This window comes from Heterostelium album, assembly GCF_000004825.1.
Source record: "Heterostelium album PN500 unplaced genomic scaffold PPL_scaffold10, whole genome shotgun sequence".
Taxonomy (NCBI): domain Eukaryota; phylum Evosea; class Eumycetozoa; order Acytosteliales; family Acytosteliaceae; genus Heterostelium; species Heterostelium album.
Window position 1 is genome coordinate 1,468,866 of NW_008805072.1, and position 16,849 is coordinate 1,485,714.

The 16,849-nt window shown below is 35.5% G+C and overlaps 5 protein-coding genes and 2 non-coding genes across 7 annotated transcripts; 5 read left to right on the plus strand and 2 right to left on the minus strand.

Annotated features, from left to right (window-relative positions):
- Positions 1–277: 277 nt before the first annotated feature.
- krsB (calpain-like cysteine protease) lies at positions 278–3,954 on the plus strand (the record flags this gene model as incomplete). The annotated part of the gene is made up of 4 exons (XM_020583321.1): positions 278–544; positions 643–844; positions 940–1,271; positions 1,366–3,954. 4 exons carry the CDS (start codon positions 278–280, stop codon positions 3,952–3,954), a joined length of 3,390 nt encoding a protein of 1,129 aa, XP_020429508.1.
- A 357-nt stretch (positions 3,955–4,311) lies between these two features.
- On the minus strand, positions 4,312–4,821 carry PPL_12593 (uncharacterized protein; the record flags this gene model as incomplete). The annotated part of the gene is made up of 1 exon (XM_020583322.1): positions 4,312–4,821. One exon carries the CDS (start codon positions 4,819–4,821, stop codon positions 4,312–4,314), a length of 510 nt encoding a protein of 169 aa, XP_020429509.1.
- A 247-nt stretch (positions 4,822–5,068) lies between these two features.
- On the plus strand, positions 5,069–5,141 carry PPL_12594. Its single transcript has one exon. It is a non-coding gene; the product is annotated as a tRNA-Lys (tRNA).
- A 420-nt stretch (positions 5,142–5,561) lies between these two features.
- On the plus strand, positions 5,562–7,701 carry PPL_12595 (uncharacterized protein; the record flags this gene model as incomplete). The annotated part of the gene is made up of 4 exons (XM_020583323.1): positions 5,562–5,601; positions 6,196–6,435; positions 7,538–7,608; positions 7,657–7,701. 4 exons carry the CDS (start codon positions 5,562–5,564, stop codon positions 7,699–7,701), a joined length of 396 nt encoding a protein of 131 aa, XP_020429510.1.
- A 369-nt stretch (positions 7,702–8,070) lies between these two features.
- PPL_12596 (reverse transcriptase family protein) lies at positions 8,071–12,885 on the plus strand (the record flags this gene model as incomplete). The annotated part of the gene is made up of 9 exons (XM_020583324.1): positions 8,071–8,095; positions 8,214–8,249; positions 8,534–8,587; positions 8,831–8,945; positions 9,071–9,099; positions 9,485–10,338; positions 10,398–11,137; positions 11,294–12,505; positions 12,792–12,885. 9 exons carry the CDS (start codon positions 8,071–8,073, stop codon positions 12,883–12,885), a joined length of 3,159 nt encoding a protein of 1,052 aa, XP_020429511.1.
- PPL_12597 lies at positions 9,237–9,309 on the plus strand. Its single transcript has one exon. It is a non-coding gene; the product is annotated as a tRNA-Lys (tRNA).
- Positions 12,886–16,042: 3,157 nt separating the features above from the next.
- Positions 16,043–16,344, minus strand: PPL_12598 (uncharacterized protein; the record flags this gene model as incomplete). The annotated part of the gene is made up of 2 exons (XM_020583325.1): positions 16,043–16,065; positions 16,230–16,344. 2 exons carry the CDS (start codon positions 16,342–16,344, stop codon positions 16,043–16,045), a joined length of 138 nt encoding a protein of 45 aa, XP_020429512.1.
- Positions 16,345–16,849: the final 505 nt, after the last annotated feature.

Here is a 16,849-nt window from a genome sequence, read left to right on the forward strand (position 1 = left end):
TTGTTGTTGTTGTATTATTAGAAGTTTAGAGTTTTTGGATTTAATTTTTGGTTTTTTTTTGTTGTTGTTATCTTAATAAGATTTGCAAAAATTTGTTTGTTTTTGGGTTGTGGAAAAAGAGAGAAGAAAAAAGATATCTTTTTTTTTTTGAAATTCAAAAATTAAATTAAGAGACACAAGAAAGAGAAAAAGAGATTAGATTGTTGTTGTTGTTGTAGTTTTATAAAACAGAAGAGAAGAAAAGAAAGGAAAGTAAAGTCAAGCGAGCGAGCGAGCGATGGAAGATCAAGATTTATTTAAATTACCAGATGGTATCAAAGATCCTGCGACAGAGTTTGAGCTACTTGAGAGTTTGGGACGTGGATCGTTTGGTGCCGTCTACAAGGCAAGACACAAAAAGACTGGTCACATCGTGGCCGTCAAGCAGGTGCCTGTCAATGAAGACTTTCAAGAGATTCTCAAGGAGATCAACATCATGAAACAATGTCGTTCGAAATACGTTGTACAATACTATGGAAATTATTTCAAAGGTGAAACTTGTTGGGTATGTTACTGTTGATCAGTTATTGACAATCAATCAAATCAATCACTTACTTTATAAAAATATCAATATCAATATAATATAAACAAACAAACAAACAGATTATTATGGAATATTGTGCAATGGGATCAGTTAGCGATATGATGAACATTACCAGTCAGATTTTAAATGAAGAGCAGATTGCACTTGTTTGTTATAGTACATTGAAAGGACTTTATTATCTACACAAAAATAGCAAGATTCATCGTGATATCAAACCAGGTAATATTCTGGTGACTCTATCTGGAGAATGTAAATTAGCAGGTATGAAATTATCAATATTCTAAAAAATTTTTTAGAGAGAAAGAATTGATTCATTAACTATTTACAATTGTTTCTTTATTTATTTATAATAATAGATTTTGGAGTTAGTGGACAACTAAGTGAGAGAACTAGAAAGAGAAATACAGTTATTGGAACACCATTCTTTTTGGCACCAGAGGTCATACAGGAGGTTGGATACGATTCAAAAGCCGATATATGGGCACTGGGTATCAGTGCCATCGAAATGGCAGAGTTCCATCCACCCTACCATGATTTACATCCAATGAGAGTACTCTTTATGATTCCTACTGCTGAATCACCGAAATTGAAAGAAGCACACAAGTGGTCACCAGAGTTCTCTGACTTTATTAGACTCTGTCTTGCCAAAGAACAATCTCAAAGACCATCTGCAAAAGATTTATTAAAAGTAAGTCAAAACAATAACAATGATATCAAACTAATTTTATTAACAAACTAAATTCTATTATTCTTCTTTTTTTTTTTCCAATTATCTTATTTAGCATCCATTTTTCGAAAAGAAAGTAAAGGGTAGCTATGTAATGAGAACATTGACAGACTCTGCACAGGAAATTATAGATGTAGCTGGTGGCAGAGAAAAGGCAATAAAAGAGGCAGCCGAGAGAAAGGCACGTCTATCGGGTGAGTCCAGTGACTTTACTCAGTCTGGTTCGGTCGATGACCCAGATTCCGACGAAGAAGAGGAAGACTTGCTAGAAAAGAATAATAAGAAACACCAACAGGAAGAGGAGGAGAGTGGATCTTCGTTTTTGAGTAACCAAAACCTGTCGAAACCACCTCTGGCCTCTGTGTATGTCGGTAGCAACAACAACTCTCAGCAACCGGCACAGCTGCAACCACACTTTACTAGACCCAACTTACCCACCGGCAACAACAATAGACCCAGCTCGATGCCACCACAACAACCACCACTCTTCCCACACATCCAAACCAATCCACACAACCATAGATACTCAAATCCACAGCCATCTTCATCCTCGTCAAACTCCACCTCTCCAGCTTCCAACGAACCTCTCAATGAATTGGATTCATTGTTGAACGGTATCATTTTAAATAGTGGCAGCAGCAATAACAACCAACCAAAACGTCCAACTTCAACAGGAAATTTATCAAACAGTTTTATCAATAATAGTTTACAACAGCAGCAACAGCAACAGCAACATCATCAAAGCAGTAGCATAGAATCTTCACCTGCCAAACCAAGTCTCAGTTTTTCACGTCAACTTTCGAATAACAGCGTTTTACAGCATTCAAATTCACCTTCGACAACCACTGCCAATCCAAAGGCACCGGCCAGTGAGTTGGACGATCTCCTTGAGCAAATGTTGAATCCATCGTTTGGAACTAAACAGCATGGTCTCACACCAAAGAGTTCACCGAAACCATCGCGTGCCAATGTCTCACCACAGGCAACTACCACTCGTGTCTCTGGTGTGTGGTCCGGTAGAAGTGCTGGTGGCTGTGCCAACTACTACTCATGGAGATACAATCCTCAGTTCCTTTTGCAGTTGGCCGCCCCCACTAACCTCAGAATTGCATTACGTCAAACCGGTGACAAGTTGGTACATATTGGATTCTATTTTGCACGTGCCAATCCAGATATTTCAAAACGTCTTATTACACTGGCCAGAGATAGCTTGGTGCCAGGTGTCGACATTACATTCCTGAGAAACACCGAGGTTTCCACCAAGGTCATGGTTGAACCAGGCAACTACATCATCATTCCAGCCACTTTCGACGCAAAACAAGAGGGAACTTTCGAGTTGGAGGTGTCGCCATCCGAAGTTGGTACCACACTCAAACTCGCTGAAATATTGCCGGATCGCGATTATCGTTCCATCTCTGGTTCATTTGAATGGCGCGGACAAAGTGCAGGTGGTAGCTTCAGCGGTAGTTCCGCTACCTGGAAAGACAATCCCAAGTTTATGTTTGAGATCTCAGTTGCTAGCTCAGTAGCTGTCATTCTTGGAAAAGAACCAGACGTCAGTAAAGATATATATATTGGATTCTACGTGTTCAAGGTCGTCGATAAAGCTATGCCCTACGTGAACTTGACCGCTTCCAACTTGGTTGCCAAAACCAATTTCCTCAATGGAAACGAGGTGATTCACAACCAAAGCTTTGCACCCGGTGCCTACATAGTGGTTCCATGCACCTACGATTCCAACCAAGAGGGATCGTTCACCGTCGCATGTTTCAGCGAGGCACCACTCAATAGAATCGAACTTAAAGAACAAGTGTGTACTATTGTTGGTGAGTGGAAGGGTATCACTGCCGGAGGTTGTTTGAATCACACCTCCTGGAGAAACAATCCACAGTACATGGTAACCAATACCGGTTCGCTACCAACCAAGCTAACTATCATAATGGATCAGCTGGCAAAGGACAGTGCACTACTTCAATTCGCTGGTTTCTATGTAACGAAATCCAGTGTCACTCAAGTGTCACCGGCGGTCTCACAATACAAAAAACTCTATACTTTAACACCCAAAGATATCATTGGTAACACCGAGTTTATCAATGACTTCCAGGTCTACTACAACCTGGTAATCGAACCAAACACCTCTTGTATTATCATTCCTTGTACATTCACACCGGGAATCGAATCTTCCTACGCGCTCCGTGTTGTATCATCGCAACCATCGTGCGTACTCACTCAACTTCCAGACTGGGGTGTAAAGAGAGTCAGTGGCGAGTGGCGTGGTGCAAGCTGCGGTGGTCGTTACAGCAATACCTCGAGCTCATGGACACAGAATCCACGATTCCAATTCAATTTGATGCGTGGCGGTCGCTACACCATCATTCTGAATCAATCCGAGAAACAGGTGAACCACGGTATCGGATTCTATTTCTTCAAGACATTCCCCGATGGTAATCTTAAAGAACTAGTGTGCAAGAGTGGTTTTGTATCTGGCAAGGAAGTTGTCGTCGAAGGTGCCTCTGCCGAGTCCATCCAAGGTACCATCTTACCGGCAACTTTTGAAGCCGGTATTCCAGATACCTTCTCGGTAACCGTTTACAGTGAATATGAATTTGAATTTGTTCCACCAACACAAGCATTTGCTTCGTAAAATTAACACAAACATTAATCACATCAACAACACCAACACCAACACCAAACAACAATAATACATATATATTTTTCCCCATTATATTTTTATATAGAGTTTTCATACAATGAACTACGTCATCATTTAATTGTAAAGAAGAAAGAATATTTGAATATTATATATTACATTCACATATATATATTAACAAAAGTATAATATTCAATCAGTTAAAAAAAAAAGCTTAAAACTAAATAAAAAAAAAAAAAATACAAAAATGTAATTTAAACAACATCAACATAATCTATCTATATACAAAACTAATTGATTTTATTAATATATTCTAATAATATACAGTTCTATAATATCATCTGATCATTTTTATTGTCTGATGATTCCTCTTTTTGTTTGAAGATATTGTAATAATTGGTTGTTGTTTGATGTTTTTGCGTTTAGAATCGAGATATCAGTAACTTCATAGTTTTTACCAAACCAATTCTTTACTTCTTCGCTCTCTATTAGATAGGATACTATTTCAACACTACTACCTAAGCAACAGTAGTCTAGCAGATGAATGACGTTAAATGGTGCTTTGAATTCATCGACCGCCAACTTGTACGCAAAAAGTTTGAAACGCTCTAAATCTTTGTTTTTCTGCGAGAATGAACAGAGTGATGCAGGTGACAGATAGCTATTTGAGTCATATTTGAATTTATCCGTTAGCAATTGTAGATTTCCACTCTGACATATCCAATCAATCTTAAGATTCTTAAATGAAAGCGAATAACCACTCTTTGCAATATTGATACCATTTATAAAACTAAATATCGATAGCCTTACTACTTGATTCTTTATTAATGAAAAGAATATGTTAGTATTGCTCTCTGTCATTGTTTCTATAAAAATTAATTCTTTATATCAATTATGTAAAGGCGATCTCAAAAAAGAATGGAGATCATGAATCCCACCTTTATTAATCGTGAACGTAATTCGTCATATAAATAGATATCTCATATAACAGGATATCAGATTAATTTAATTATGAGATTGAAAGTGTCTAAAGTTCGGAAATTAATTTAAAAAAATTAAAGTTTGGTAAATATTTAAAATTCTAATTGGATTTTAAGCAAAAATCGAGGCCCGGTTAGCTCAGTCGGTAGAGCGCACGGCTCTTAACCGTGTGGTCGTGGGTTCGAGCCCCACATTGGGCGTCTTCTTTTTTAATAGTCTTGACCCGCATGCGGTATGACTTACTTTCTCAAGGATGAGGTCAAGAAACTCGATAACATACTGTTTTGGTACCTGTGGTCGTGCCACCACTTTATACTGTTGTTCATAAACACTCAACTACTGTTAGATCTATTCTATCCTAATACTACTAAACTTATTAATTAATAATAACTATAAAAAATAATAATAATAATAAAAATAATATTTTATTGGCTATTTCTCACGGCCTGTGTGAGAATGTATATATAATATAAAACACGAACTAGCAGGTTTGTATCAATACCTGCAATTTGTTGATTGATCATGAGTCAACAAATCTTTTTTTGCAAAAAAAAAAAAAAAAAAAACTGTGGTCGTCCAACTCCAATCCGTTCATCGACTCCAAAAAGTATAAAAACACAATGAAAAAGACCAGAGCTGTACAACCATGGTTACGTGGTGGCATCTAGCTATGGGACATCCAACTTCGTAATGATGCGCAACATGTGTGGATATTCAACAGATTCCTACTTTCATCCTCTGATCCTTCCAAAGTTTGTTATTATACCAGTTGGCTATCTCAAATCCAATGCAGATCTATCACCTCGCCATATCTCAATCTATGCTACACTCTGTGACACCAATTGGCAGTTCATCTCAAACATCTGGACAACAAAATCAGATCTGCTAAACCTATTCTGATTGATGGTCTACCACCCACTCTGAAGCAAATCTACGACCACCTATTGATCATCAAACATGGCATTCCACCACTCCGCCACTAACTGATGGTCAGTTCCAGCTATCTCTACCACCAACCAAATTCGACTACACATCTTACGACAGTATCTTCACCTATATATCGCTTATCAAACACCAGCGTGGACGAAACACTGTCTTCCGGTTCTTCTCTCGTTCGCTTCCTGGATTGGCTTAAAACAAAAACAAAGAATGTGAACTGTGCTTCACATACTGCTCTGACCCATATTTCCATACATTCTTTAATTGCCGAGCAGTTATGCACAGATTCATTTAACACCATTCTTGATTCCTTAGAGCTTTCAGGTGGTCAACGATTCGATTGGGCTATGGAAGACGCTTATCAGTTTGTTAGAAGAAAGGACAACATCACTACTCTCGCTTCACTTGTCTTTCATCAAATCTGGAAATTCTATTGTAAATCCTATTTTGGTGGTACTCCTCTCCACGATAACAACCTCCTATCTAATGAATCTATCATAAATGAATATATACAGCACATATCAGTTATGAAATTAAATATAAATAACAGTATCAGTAACTTACAATCCAAACTTAAATAACCAGTAACCAATCAAATGTCAACCAACTATTATTTCCTCTTCTTCATTTCTTCATTTTCAATTAACCCAATCGATGATCAGTATTCTGATCAACTTAATAATCTATTAAATAACAATAACTAAAATAATTATAATAATAATCAAAATAGCAATCAATTTCCAGAATTATGAAAAAGTAAAATTTTCACGGATGAGCTCCAATCTTAATAAAATACTATTATAAATTGATTGAACGAATATACCATTAATTTCTACCTCACTTCCATTTTTAATTGAAATTGATATATCTTTGGAATTTAAAGAAAAATTCCACAAGTTATTGAAGAAAAATATTCCTTTAATTTTGTTAGTGGTATTCATTTTATTAATTAAATACTACTATATATATTCTTATTTTAAGATTGATTAATATTATATTTTTTAATAATCTTCAGAAACTTATTCTAAATATATAAAAAAATATTTAAATAATCCTTTTTGAAAACAAACTTCAATCAAACATGTCGGCTAAGCCTTCTGATTCCAATATCAAAAAATAGATTTTCATTATCATTTAATAAAATTAATATTTTTATTATTTTCATGACTTCAACATTTACACGTACAGAAACTGTTCTTTATATTTTCAGAGAAATTAAATTCGTTAAGAGATAAACTCTAGTTTTATATATCATCTTCTACTATAATCATCCTTGATTCGATTGATCTATTTATTAATTTTAAAGATAAGAACAAATGTTTTAAAATGTTTGTTTTAAAGAATTACATTTTTTTATTCTTTTTTAGTATAAATATATTTTATAAAATACTTATATTAAACATATTGAGGATAGGTCACAGAGAGAAAGTATAGAACTAAGATACAAGAAAGATAAAGGAAATGAATCTGAGATAGATAGAAAGAGTGATCTCAACGACAAATCATCGCAGTTTAACTAAGCTAATAGATAAGTGCAAAAGCCAATAAATACAATTTTTTTTTTTTTATTATCAACAAATTGCAGGTATTGATATTAACCTTTATAAATATAATATACTATTATCTATAAAATAATTTTTTTTTTTTTTTTTTTTAGGTCCTTTGCACTTTAAAACGTTTTTATCACCTCCTCACGAGTTGTATTGCCCGTGGGCTCTTAGGACATTAGTTTTTTATACGTTCTGGTATAATTATTTTAGTTATTTTTATTTATAGATTATTAAGTTGATGAGAATACTGATCATCGATTTGGTTAATTGAAAATGAAGAAATAAAGAAGAGGGATAATATTTGAGTGGTTACTGGTTATTTAAGTTTGGATTGTAAGTTACTGATACTGTTATTTATATTTAATTTCATAACTGATATGTGCTGTATATATTCATTTATGATAGATTCGTCAGATAGGAGGTTGTTATCGTGGAGAGGAGTACCACCAAAATAGGATTTACAATAGAATTTCCAGATTTGATGAAAGACAAGTGAAGCGAGAGTAGTGATGTTGTCCTTTCTTCTAACCAACTGATACGCATCTTCTATAGTCCAATCGACTCGTTGACCACCTGAAAGCTGTAAGGGTTCAAGAATGGTGTTAAGTGAATCTGTGCATAACTGCTCGGCAATTAAAGAATGTATGGAAATATGGGTCAGAGCAGTATGTGAAGCACAGTTCACATTCTTTGTTTTTGTTTTAAGCCAATCCAGGAAGCGAACGAGAGAAGAACCGGAAGACAGTGTTTCGTCCACGTTGGTGTTTGATAAGCGATATATAGGTGAAGATACTGTCGTAAGATGTGTAGTCGAATTTGGTTGGTGGTAGAGATAGCTGGAACTGACCATCAGTTAGTGGCGGAGTGGTGGAATGCCATGTTTGATGATCAATAGGTGGTCGTAGATTTGCTTCAGAGTGGGTGGTAGACCAACTATCAAAAAAGGTTTAGCAGATCTGATTTTGTTGTCAAGATGTTTGAGATGAACTGCCAATGGTGCCACAGAGTGTAACATATGGCGAGGTGATCTGCATTGGATTTGAGATAGCCAACTGGTATAATAACAAACTTTAAAAATTTTGATTTTTTTTTTTTTTTTAAAGTATTCTCATATCATGAAGAATACTCAAATGGATTTTATTTTTATTTGTTTATTTGTTAATGAGGTGGGATGGCGTTGGGAAGTTCCAGGTTTGGTGGTTCCAGTTGAGTTTGAAGTCGTCTAGCTTCTTCAGACATTTTGATTGATATGCTTGAATGTTTGAGTTGTTTCGACCGAAGTCTTGTTTTGATTTTCTGATTAGTTTGTGGTATTCTAGTTTAGCTAGTCTGTTAATGTTGTTGGTTGTTGCGTGATAGAAGGTGGTGGGTGTGATGGGGAGTTGTGTGCGAGTTTGCAGTGGAGAATCCAGACCTGGTGCAGTACGATAGCAATAACGTTTCGATGTATCTCGTTTTTGCTTGTCATCTTGAGGATGTCCAACTCCCAGTCGAGGGTTTCCCCTGTAAATTTGTGTATGATACGTTTTAAGGTAGGTTTGTAGGTGTTAAGTATTTTGCATTTGAAGAGGTGGTGCTCGGTTATCTTGATCGGTGGGAGAACTGTGAATACGAATGGTAAGTGTTACAATTAATAATAGAAATCAAGATATCTCCTTTTACTCAGCAGGTAATTTGTAACAGTAAGCAGTGCATACAGAAGGTGAGGTCGATCTTTGAGATCGGTAGACATCTTGGGAAGAGTTTGAAGAGAGTATCTCGTCTTTTTAAAAATTTTGAATTCAATTTCGAAATTCCCCAATAGTAGCCCGGTTAGCTCAGTCGGTAGAGCGCACGGCTCTTAACCGTGTGGTCGTGGGTTCGAGCCCCACATTGGGCGACTACTATATTAAAAAGTGAAATACCGCATGCGGTGTAACTTAAATAACCAATATAGTTTTTTTTTTTTTTTTTTTTCGCAAACAGTTAGTATTTGTAGATAATTTTTTCATATTTTTGTTATCAAGTTATCTAGCTATTATAATTATATATATTCGTTCCTCTTTAGTTATTAGTCTTAAATTTACGATCATATCAGTTAATTTATCAAATTTCACTAGTTTTACGATCATTAGTAGATTCACTATTCTTAAATATGGATAATGTCGGTGCTAAAATAGCTAAATTCTACAAATCAAAGCATAAATATACGTATGCTACCGAATTCAAGCAATTGATCAAGCTCAACACCCTCTATGTTAGACTTTGCTTCCCCAACTCTAAGTACATAACTACAGCCACCAGAGACAAGCTACACGACTTGTTTCAAATCGTCTACAAAGATAGTGTGTTAACTGCCAAGAAAAACAGTGTCACCTTCTCTGGCAGAGTCGACTCTGAGAGACTTGGCGAGTTGCATCAGTTTTGTAATGGTAACCTGTCTGCCACCAAGTCTCGCAAGGTCACTGCATTCTTCCCAGAGTTTAACTTTATCAGAGTCTCGGCACTTGCATCTAAGGACTGTCTCGAAGCTGTATCAAAAGAGTTCGATGATGAAGGTATCGAGAGAATGTTCGGTCACACCCCTGTTCACTTCAGTCATAGCTCAACCAAGTTAGTGACAAACGATGTCAACAAACCTATCTGGAAAACGTCGTCGTGGTACTTGTTTCCCAATGAAAAAATCTTCAAAGGCATCGATGCCAAAGATGAGAAATCAGGTTTTAAGTGCACACTCATACCGTACAAGCCACCCCCTGTTAAACCTGCACCAGCTACTGGCAATGCTCTGAAACCAAAGACTGACTCCACTGCTGCGCCGGCGAATGCGCCAGGTAGTAGCTCTGTGGCCGACAATAAGATACAAACCGCTGATAAACCATGTGCTGTTCCAGAAGATCTCGGTAAAGATGGTGAAGAAGATGATGAAGTAAAGCCTACGACCTCACGAGGTCGCAAAGGTAAAGCTTAATAACCACCGCCAACAAGTGCTTTAAAGCACTGGTATGGAACTGCAGAGGAGCAGCTTCCAATGCCTCAATCGCTGACATTTCCTCAACTATTACTGGTTACAACCCACAACTCACTATACTTACTGAAACCAACAACATTAACAATCAATTTCATCAAACATTCAACCCTTTCAACCAACCTAACAAAATCCTTGCTGTATCTAATGGTAAAGGCACTGGTGTTGCTATCATTGCTCACACCAGCCGCATCAAAATCAAACCCATTCTGCTTGATAAAAGTGGTAGATTCATTTTATTCAATGTCAATTATGTCGGTGGCCACAGCCTTAATATGCTTGCTGTGTATGCTCCTGCGTCATACTGGGAAAAGAAATCGTTCCCAGAGATGCTTCTCTCCACTCCTGAGCTCTGGTGTCCTAACAGGATCGATTTAATCTGCGGTGACCTCAACTGTGTACCCGGCGACGGCTCTCCTCTTTCAGTGGTGCTCGACTCTCTTAGTGATGAGCACGATCTGGTCGATCTTGGTCAGACTGTCGACATTCCCACGTACCGTTCGCCAATTACCGGCATTGCTAGACGTATTGATAGAGCTTATGCTAAAAGCAGTCTGTTAAACAACTCCTTCAAGGTTGTTCCCAACGCTCTCTCTGATCATGCGATGCTTTCATTCAGCATCCCAACTGGTATCTCCTCTAAGCTTCCACCCACACCTTGGAGACTAGACAGATACACTGCTATGGAATCTGTAGTCAAGTATGAGATAGAATCTATTCTCTCGTCCAGTGTCATCTCTTCGCTAAATGACTGGTTGTCTGTTAAGTCTACTATAGTCAACGTCTATAAAAAATACCAGCGGCTGCGTAGCATGGCCAAGAGGAAGATGATTAAGAGTTTGATCAATACCATTAGCTCCACCGAACTATCATCTAACATCAGAACCAAAGCCAGCAACGATTTACTGTTACTTCAATCTGAAGAACATTCTGTTCGTGACTCCATACGCAAGATGAACCAGCAACTCCATGGTGAAGTTCCATCTAAAATGCTCACTGCCAAACTTGCTCAATCCAAGAAAGACTCATCTATACCTGGGCTGTACAGAGGTAATAAATCCGTTACTTCAGACATCGACGAGATGACCAAGATCATGCATCGCTTCTACTCCAAACTATTCGCCGCTGAGAAAGACAATCCAGAGCTGCACGCGGAGATGCTTAAGAGAGCTTGGGATTGCAGTTCATCTAGGTTCAGTGAGATGGTTGGTATACAATTCACCATCGAAGAAGTAGCTGATATCATCTTGTCGTCTAACCCACATAAATCTCCGGGTCCTGATGGTCTTGGTCTGTGGTTCTATCGAGAACATATTGACACTATCGCACCGATACTGACCACACTGTTCAACAAAGTGCTCACCGGTGAACAACATATCCCTCAAAATTTCAAAGTTGGTGTGATCACCACTATCTTCAAGAAGGGAGATATCTATGATCCAGCCAATAGAAGACCTATTACATTGCTTAACTGTGATTATAAAATATTGTCTAAATCTATTAATGAGCGTCTGAAACCCGAGGTTGAGAAAGTCGTTAGCGTCTATCAAACTGGATTTGTCAAAAACCGTTACATCATGGACAATATAATTACCATGAAAGAAATCATTGATTACTGTAAACAACGTGGCATTAAAGGTTTGATCACTCTGTTCGACTTCAATAAAGCGTTCGACTCCATATCGCATGGGTCCATCCGCCGTACTCTACTTCATGTTGGTACACCAATACATCTAGTTGAACTTATAATGAACATGATCTCTGGCTCTACCGCTCAAGTTCTGGTCAACGGTTTTCTCACTGACCCAATCGCGCTGAACCGTGGTACCAAGCAAGGCGATCCGCTTTCGGCCACTCTATTCGTTCTAGTCATTGAATGCTTATCTCGTTGCATCAGACTGTGCCCTGCCGCTGGACTACCAATAAACGATCATGGACACGCGCTCAAAATCAACCAATTCGCCGATGACTCTGCCACTTATTCACCTTCATTCAAAGATCTTAATACCAAACTGCGTATGTTTGATATGTTCTGCGATGCCACCTCGTCCCTAGTTAATGCAACCAAGTCAGTCATTATCAAAATTGGTGATCACACTGACGAGAAAACGTACCCACCGATCATTAACAACCAGAAGATACCTATATCCACATCCGCTGAAAGATACCTGGGTCTGTACTTCACGTCCGACGGATTGCATCATTCGCTTGATTCTCTGATCAACTCTATTAAAGGACACCTGGTCCGTTGGAAAACTACTGGTGTCACTTTACGCACCAAGATGGCCATAGTCAAAAGCTACACACTCTCTAAGCTCACCTACAACATGTACGTCGATAGATTTACCGATGAGGAAGTCAAGAAACTCGATAACATACTGTCTTGGTACCTGTGGTCGTCCAACTCCAATCCGTTCATCGACTCCAAGAAATATAAAAACACAATGAAAAAGACCAGAGCTGTACAACCATGGTTACGTGGTGGCATCTCGCTATGGGACATCCAACTTCGTAACGATGCCCAACACGTGTGGATATTCAACAGATTCCTGCTTTCATCCTCTGATCCTTCCAAAGTTTGTTATTATACCAGTTGGCTATCTCAAATCTATTGCAGATCTATCACCTCGCCATATCTCAATCTATGCTACACTCTGTGGCACCAATTGGCAGTTCATCTCAAACATCTGGACAACAAGATCAAATCTGCTAAACCAATTCTGATTGATGGTCTACCACCCACTCTAAAGCAAATCTACGACCACCTATTGTTCGTCAAACATGGCATTCCACCACTAACTGATGGTCAGTTCCAACTATCGCTACCACCAACCAAATTCGACTACACATCTTACGACTGTATCTTCGCCTATATTTCGCTCATCAAACACCAGCGTGGACGAAACACTGTCTTCCGGTTCTTCTCTCGTTCACTTCCTGGATTAGCTTACAACAAAAACAAAGAATGTGAACTGTGCTTCACATACTGCTCTGACCCATATTTCCATACATTCTTTAATTGTCGAGCAGTTATGCACAGATTCAACCTTAACACCATTCTTGACTCCTTACAGCTTTCAGGTGGTCAACGATTCGATTGGACTATGGAAGACGCGTATCAGTTGGTTAGAAGAAAGGACAACATCACTACTCTCGTTTCACTTGTCTTTCATCAAATCTGGAAATTCTATTGTAAATCCTATTTTGGAGGTACTCCTCTCCACGATAACAACCTACTATCTAATGAATCTATCATTAATGAATATATACAGCACTTATCAGTAATGAAATTAATTATAAATAACAGTATCAGTAACTTACAATCCAAACTTAAATAACCAATAACCAATCAAATGTCAGCCAACTATTATTTCCTCTTCTTCATTTCTTCATTTTCAAATTAACCAATTCAATCATCAGTATTCTCATCAGCTTAACAATCTATTAATATCAATATCTAAAATAATTATAATAACAATCAAAATAGCAATCAATTGCAGAATTATGAAAAAGTAAAAACTGTAAAAAAAAAAAAAAAAAAAAAAAAAAGAAAAATTCGATGGTTTACACCATCCCAATATATTACTTAATAAATCATTTTTTACTTCTTAAAAAAAAAAAAAAAAAAAAAACTTAAATAACCAATCAAATGTCAGCCAACTATTATTTCCTCTTCTTCATTTCTTCATTTTCAATTAACCAATTCAATTATCAGTATTCTCATCAACTTAATAATCTTTAAAATATCGATAACTAAAATAATTATAATACAGCAAAAATCTGTGAAAACGGACAGAGGTTTCAAAATATCAAACAGTAATACATTTATTTGTTATAGAAACTAATAAATATATTCTAAGATAGATCTTTGTAAAAGATTAATAATTAAAAAGAAATTGAATCATTTATCATTTTAAAAAAAAAAATAAAAATAAAAGATAAAATTAATTTTTGCAATATTTCTGAAGTAATAAAATATTTTTTATTATAGTACTTTTAAATTTATTTTGAAATATTTAATTATATTATATATAAGAATGATACCAAGTAAAATGTTAACAGAAAGTTAAAAGATTTGTGGAATACTTGATTTGGATTACTGAACGGAACAAGAAGTTATAGGTTTAAAATACAATTCTAATTTTCAACAGTTTCAAGACTAAAGAAAAACTAAGCAAAAACAAACTCAGAACTGAACACAAATACTATTTGTATAAAAAGAGTATATATTTAAAAGATTACAATTATATTTAAAATAAAATTTAAAATTTTTTTTAAAAAACAATTAAAACATTAAAAAAAAAATGATAGCAATACATTTTTAAAATGATAAACCAATAACATTATTAGAAGAATAATAAAGGATTAAGGAATTACTTTCAGAAATAATACAAAAAAAAACCTTTTAGACTCTTCTTCATATTCAAAATGTAAAGGTTTTTAACTGATTTACATAAACAAGTATATAAGAAAAGTAATTTAACAGATTAAACGAAAATAAAACAAGGAGAGTATAGTATAAAGAAAGGTTATTCTTTAAAGGAGTTCCCGATTATAGAACAACTAATATTCTATAATTAAGTTGAAAGTGGTAGATTCAAATTCAATCTTTTCTCTCATTAATTTAATATGGAACTGGATACTTAGACAATCTATCTTAAGCTCTAGATTCCCAGATTTTTTAGAAATTTTAGAGTATGATATAGATCGACGAATAAATAATATTGTTTAACTAATTTTAGTATATTCCACAACTGTACAAGAAATCTCACTTGTCATCAATATACTAAAACTCATAATATTTTTTACTTAAAATGCATTCTTAACTAAATTTGATATATAAACAAACCAGTCACGACCTGAATGTTTTTTAAAATTCTTGGGTATTCGTGAGATAAATATATATACTAGATGCCATTCATTCTAAACTCAATAGAGCTCTTAAATAATGTTAATAGTGGTGATATGAAATAACATAGGAGTACTGCCAATCACTATATGAATCAATGCCAAACAGATTGAATCAAGTAATCCTCAACCAAGGTTATTGGACATCCTATTTAATTGTTTTCTTTTAAATCAATTTAAATGTATATATATATAAAATATTTTATCACTTCAGAAATATTGCACAGTTAATTTTTGTTTTTTATTTTTTTTTAAAATGGTAAATGTTTCAATTTTTTTCTAAAAATTAATCTTTAACAAAGATCTATCTTAGAATATATTTATTAATTTCTATAACAAATAAATGTATTACTGTTTGATATTTTGAAACCTCTGTCCGTTTTCACAGATTTTTGCTGTAATATAATTATTTTAGTTATAGGAAGGGCTGCGAGACATCACATTATAGCTTAAAACCCAACACACAGCTCTTTGTATTACCTCTATTATTATTATTATTATCAATTTAAATTACAGCAGCACCAGGTACTACACGTCATCGAACAGATTTCTGCCACCCCAACTCCGATTGTTTTGGTCATCCAAGAAGAGATCGAACATAGTGGTAAAATATAGAACAGATACCATATTCCCCGCCTGATAATTACTTATTAGTTGCAATAAAACCCGTGGTACAAGTGATTTGTTGTTGATAATCTCAACTTCCACCTAATATTGTCACTTAAAAAAATATATCTCATTTTTAAAATCAATTCATCTTAAACATACTCTCCCTCTCTTAAATAACCTCTACAATAAACTACGAGTTTTAATATAATGATACATTTATTTATTTATTATTTTAAATACTTTTAAAAACTATTATACTTTATTATTTTTTTTACTGTCTATTTCTATTGAAACTTCTTCAGGGTTTGAATAAAGTCCATCAGAGTTTGCTACAGAAGCTGGAGATACTCCTGTTGGTGACGTTGGGGCATCTACCTTTCTTACATCCATATTGATCTCACAAGACTTGTTATGATGATGAGATTCACCTGTGGATCCCGATTCGGAGCTGTTGTCTCTCTTTGATTTTCTGGATGCTGGCTTACGGTTGAGTAGTAGCGAAAGTCCAACCATCAGAATAATGAATAAAACCGAATCAAAAGTTCTGTAAATGTACAAGTTCATTTGGTCTCCCTGGTTTACATATGCATATATTAAATATATATCCAAAAGAAAGATCAAAGAGAATAAAACTATTGAAATAATTAAAATCTAAATATATTGTTTAGAATGTTAATAGAATTCATAAAAAAGAGGGATAGTTTAACTTACTCTATCATTAAGGTCAACTTTTCCGGTACTCTTTGAATTTCTCCAAAGTAAAAATCCAAAGGTAGTAAATCCAATACCAAGTAACCCAGCATAACAAATAAGGAATAGGATATAAACATTATTGTAGAATAAGTTGAAATAATAAGTTTGGTCATCAAAGACAATGATAGGAGTGAATATTGCA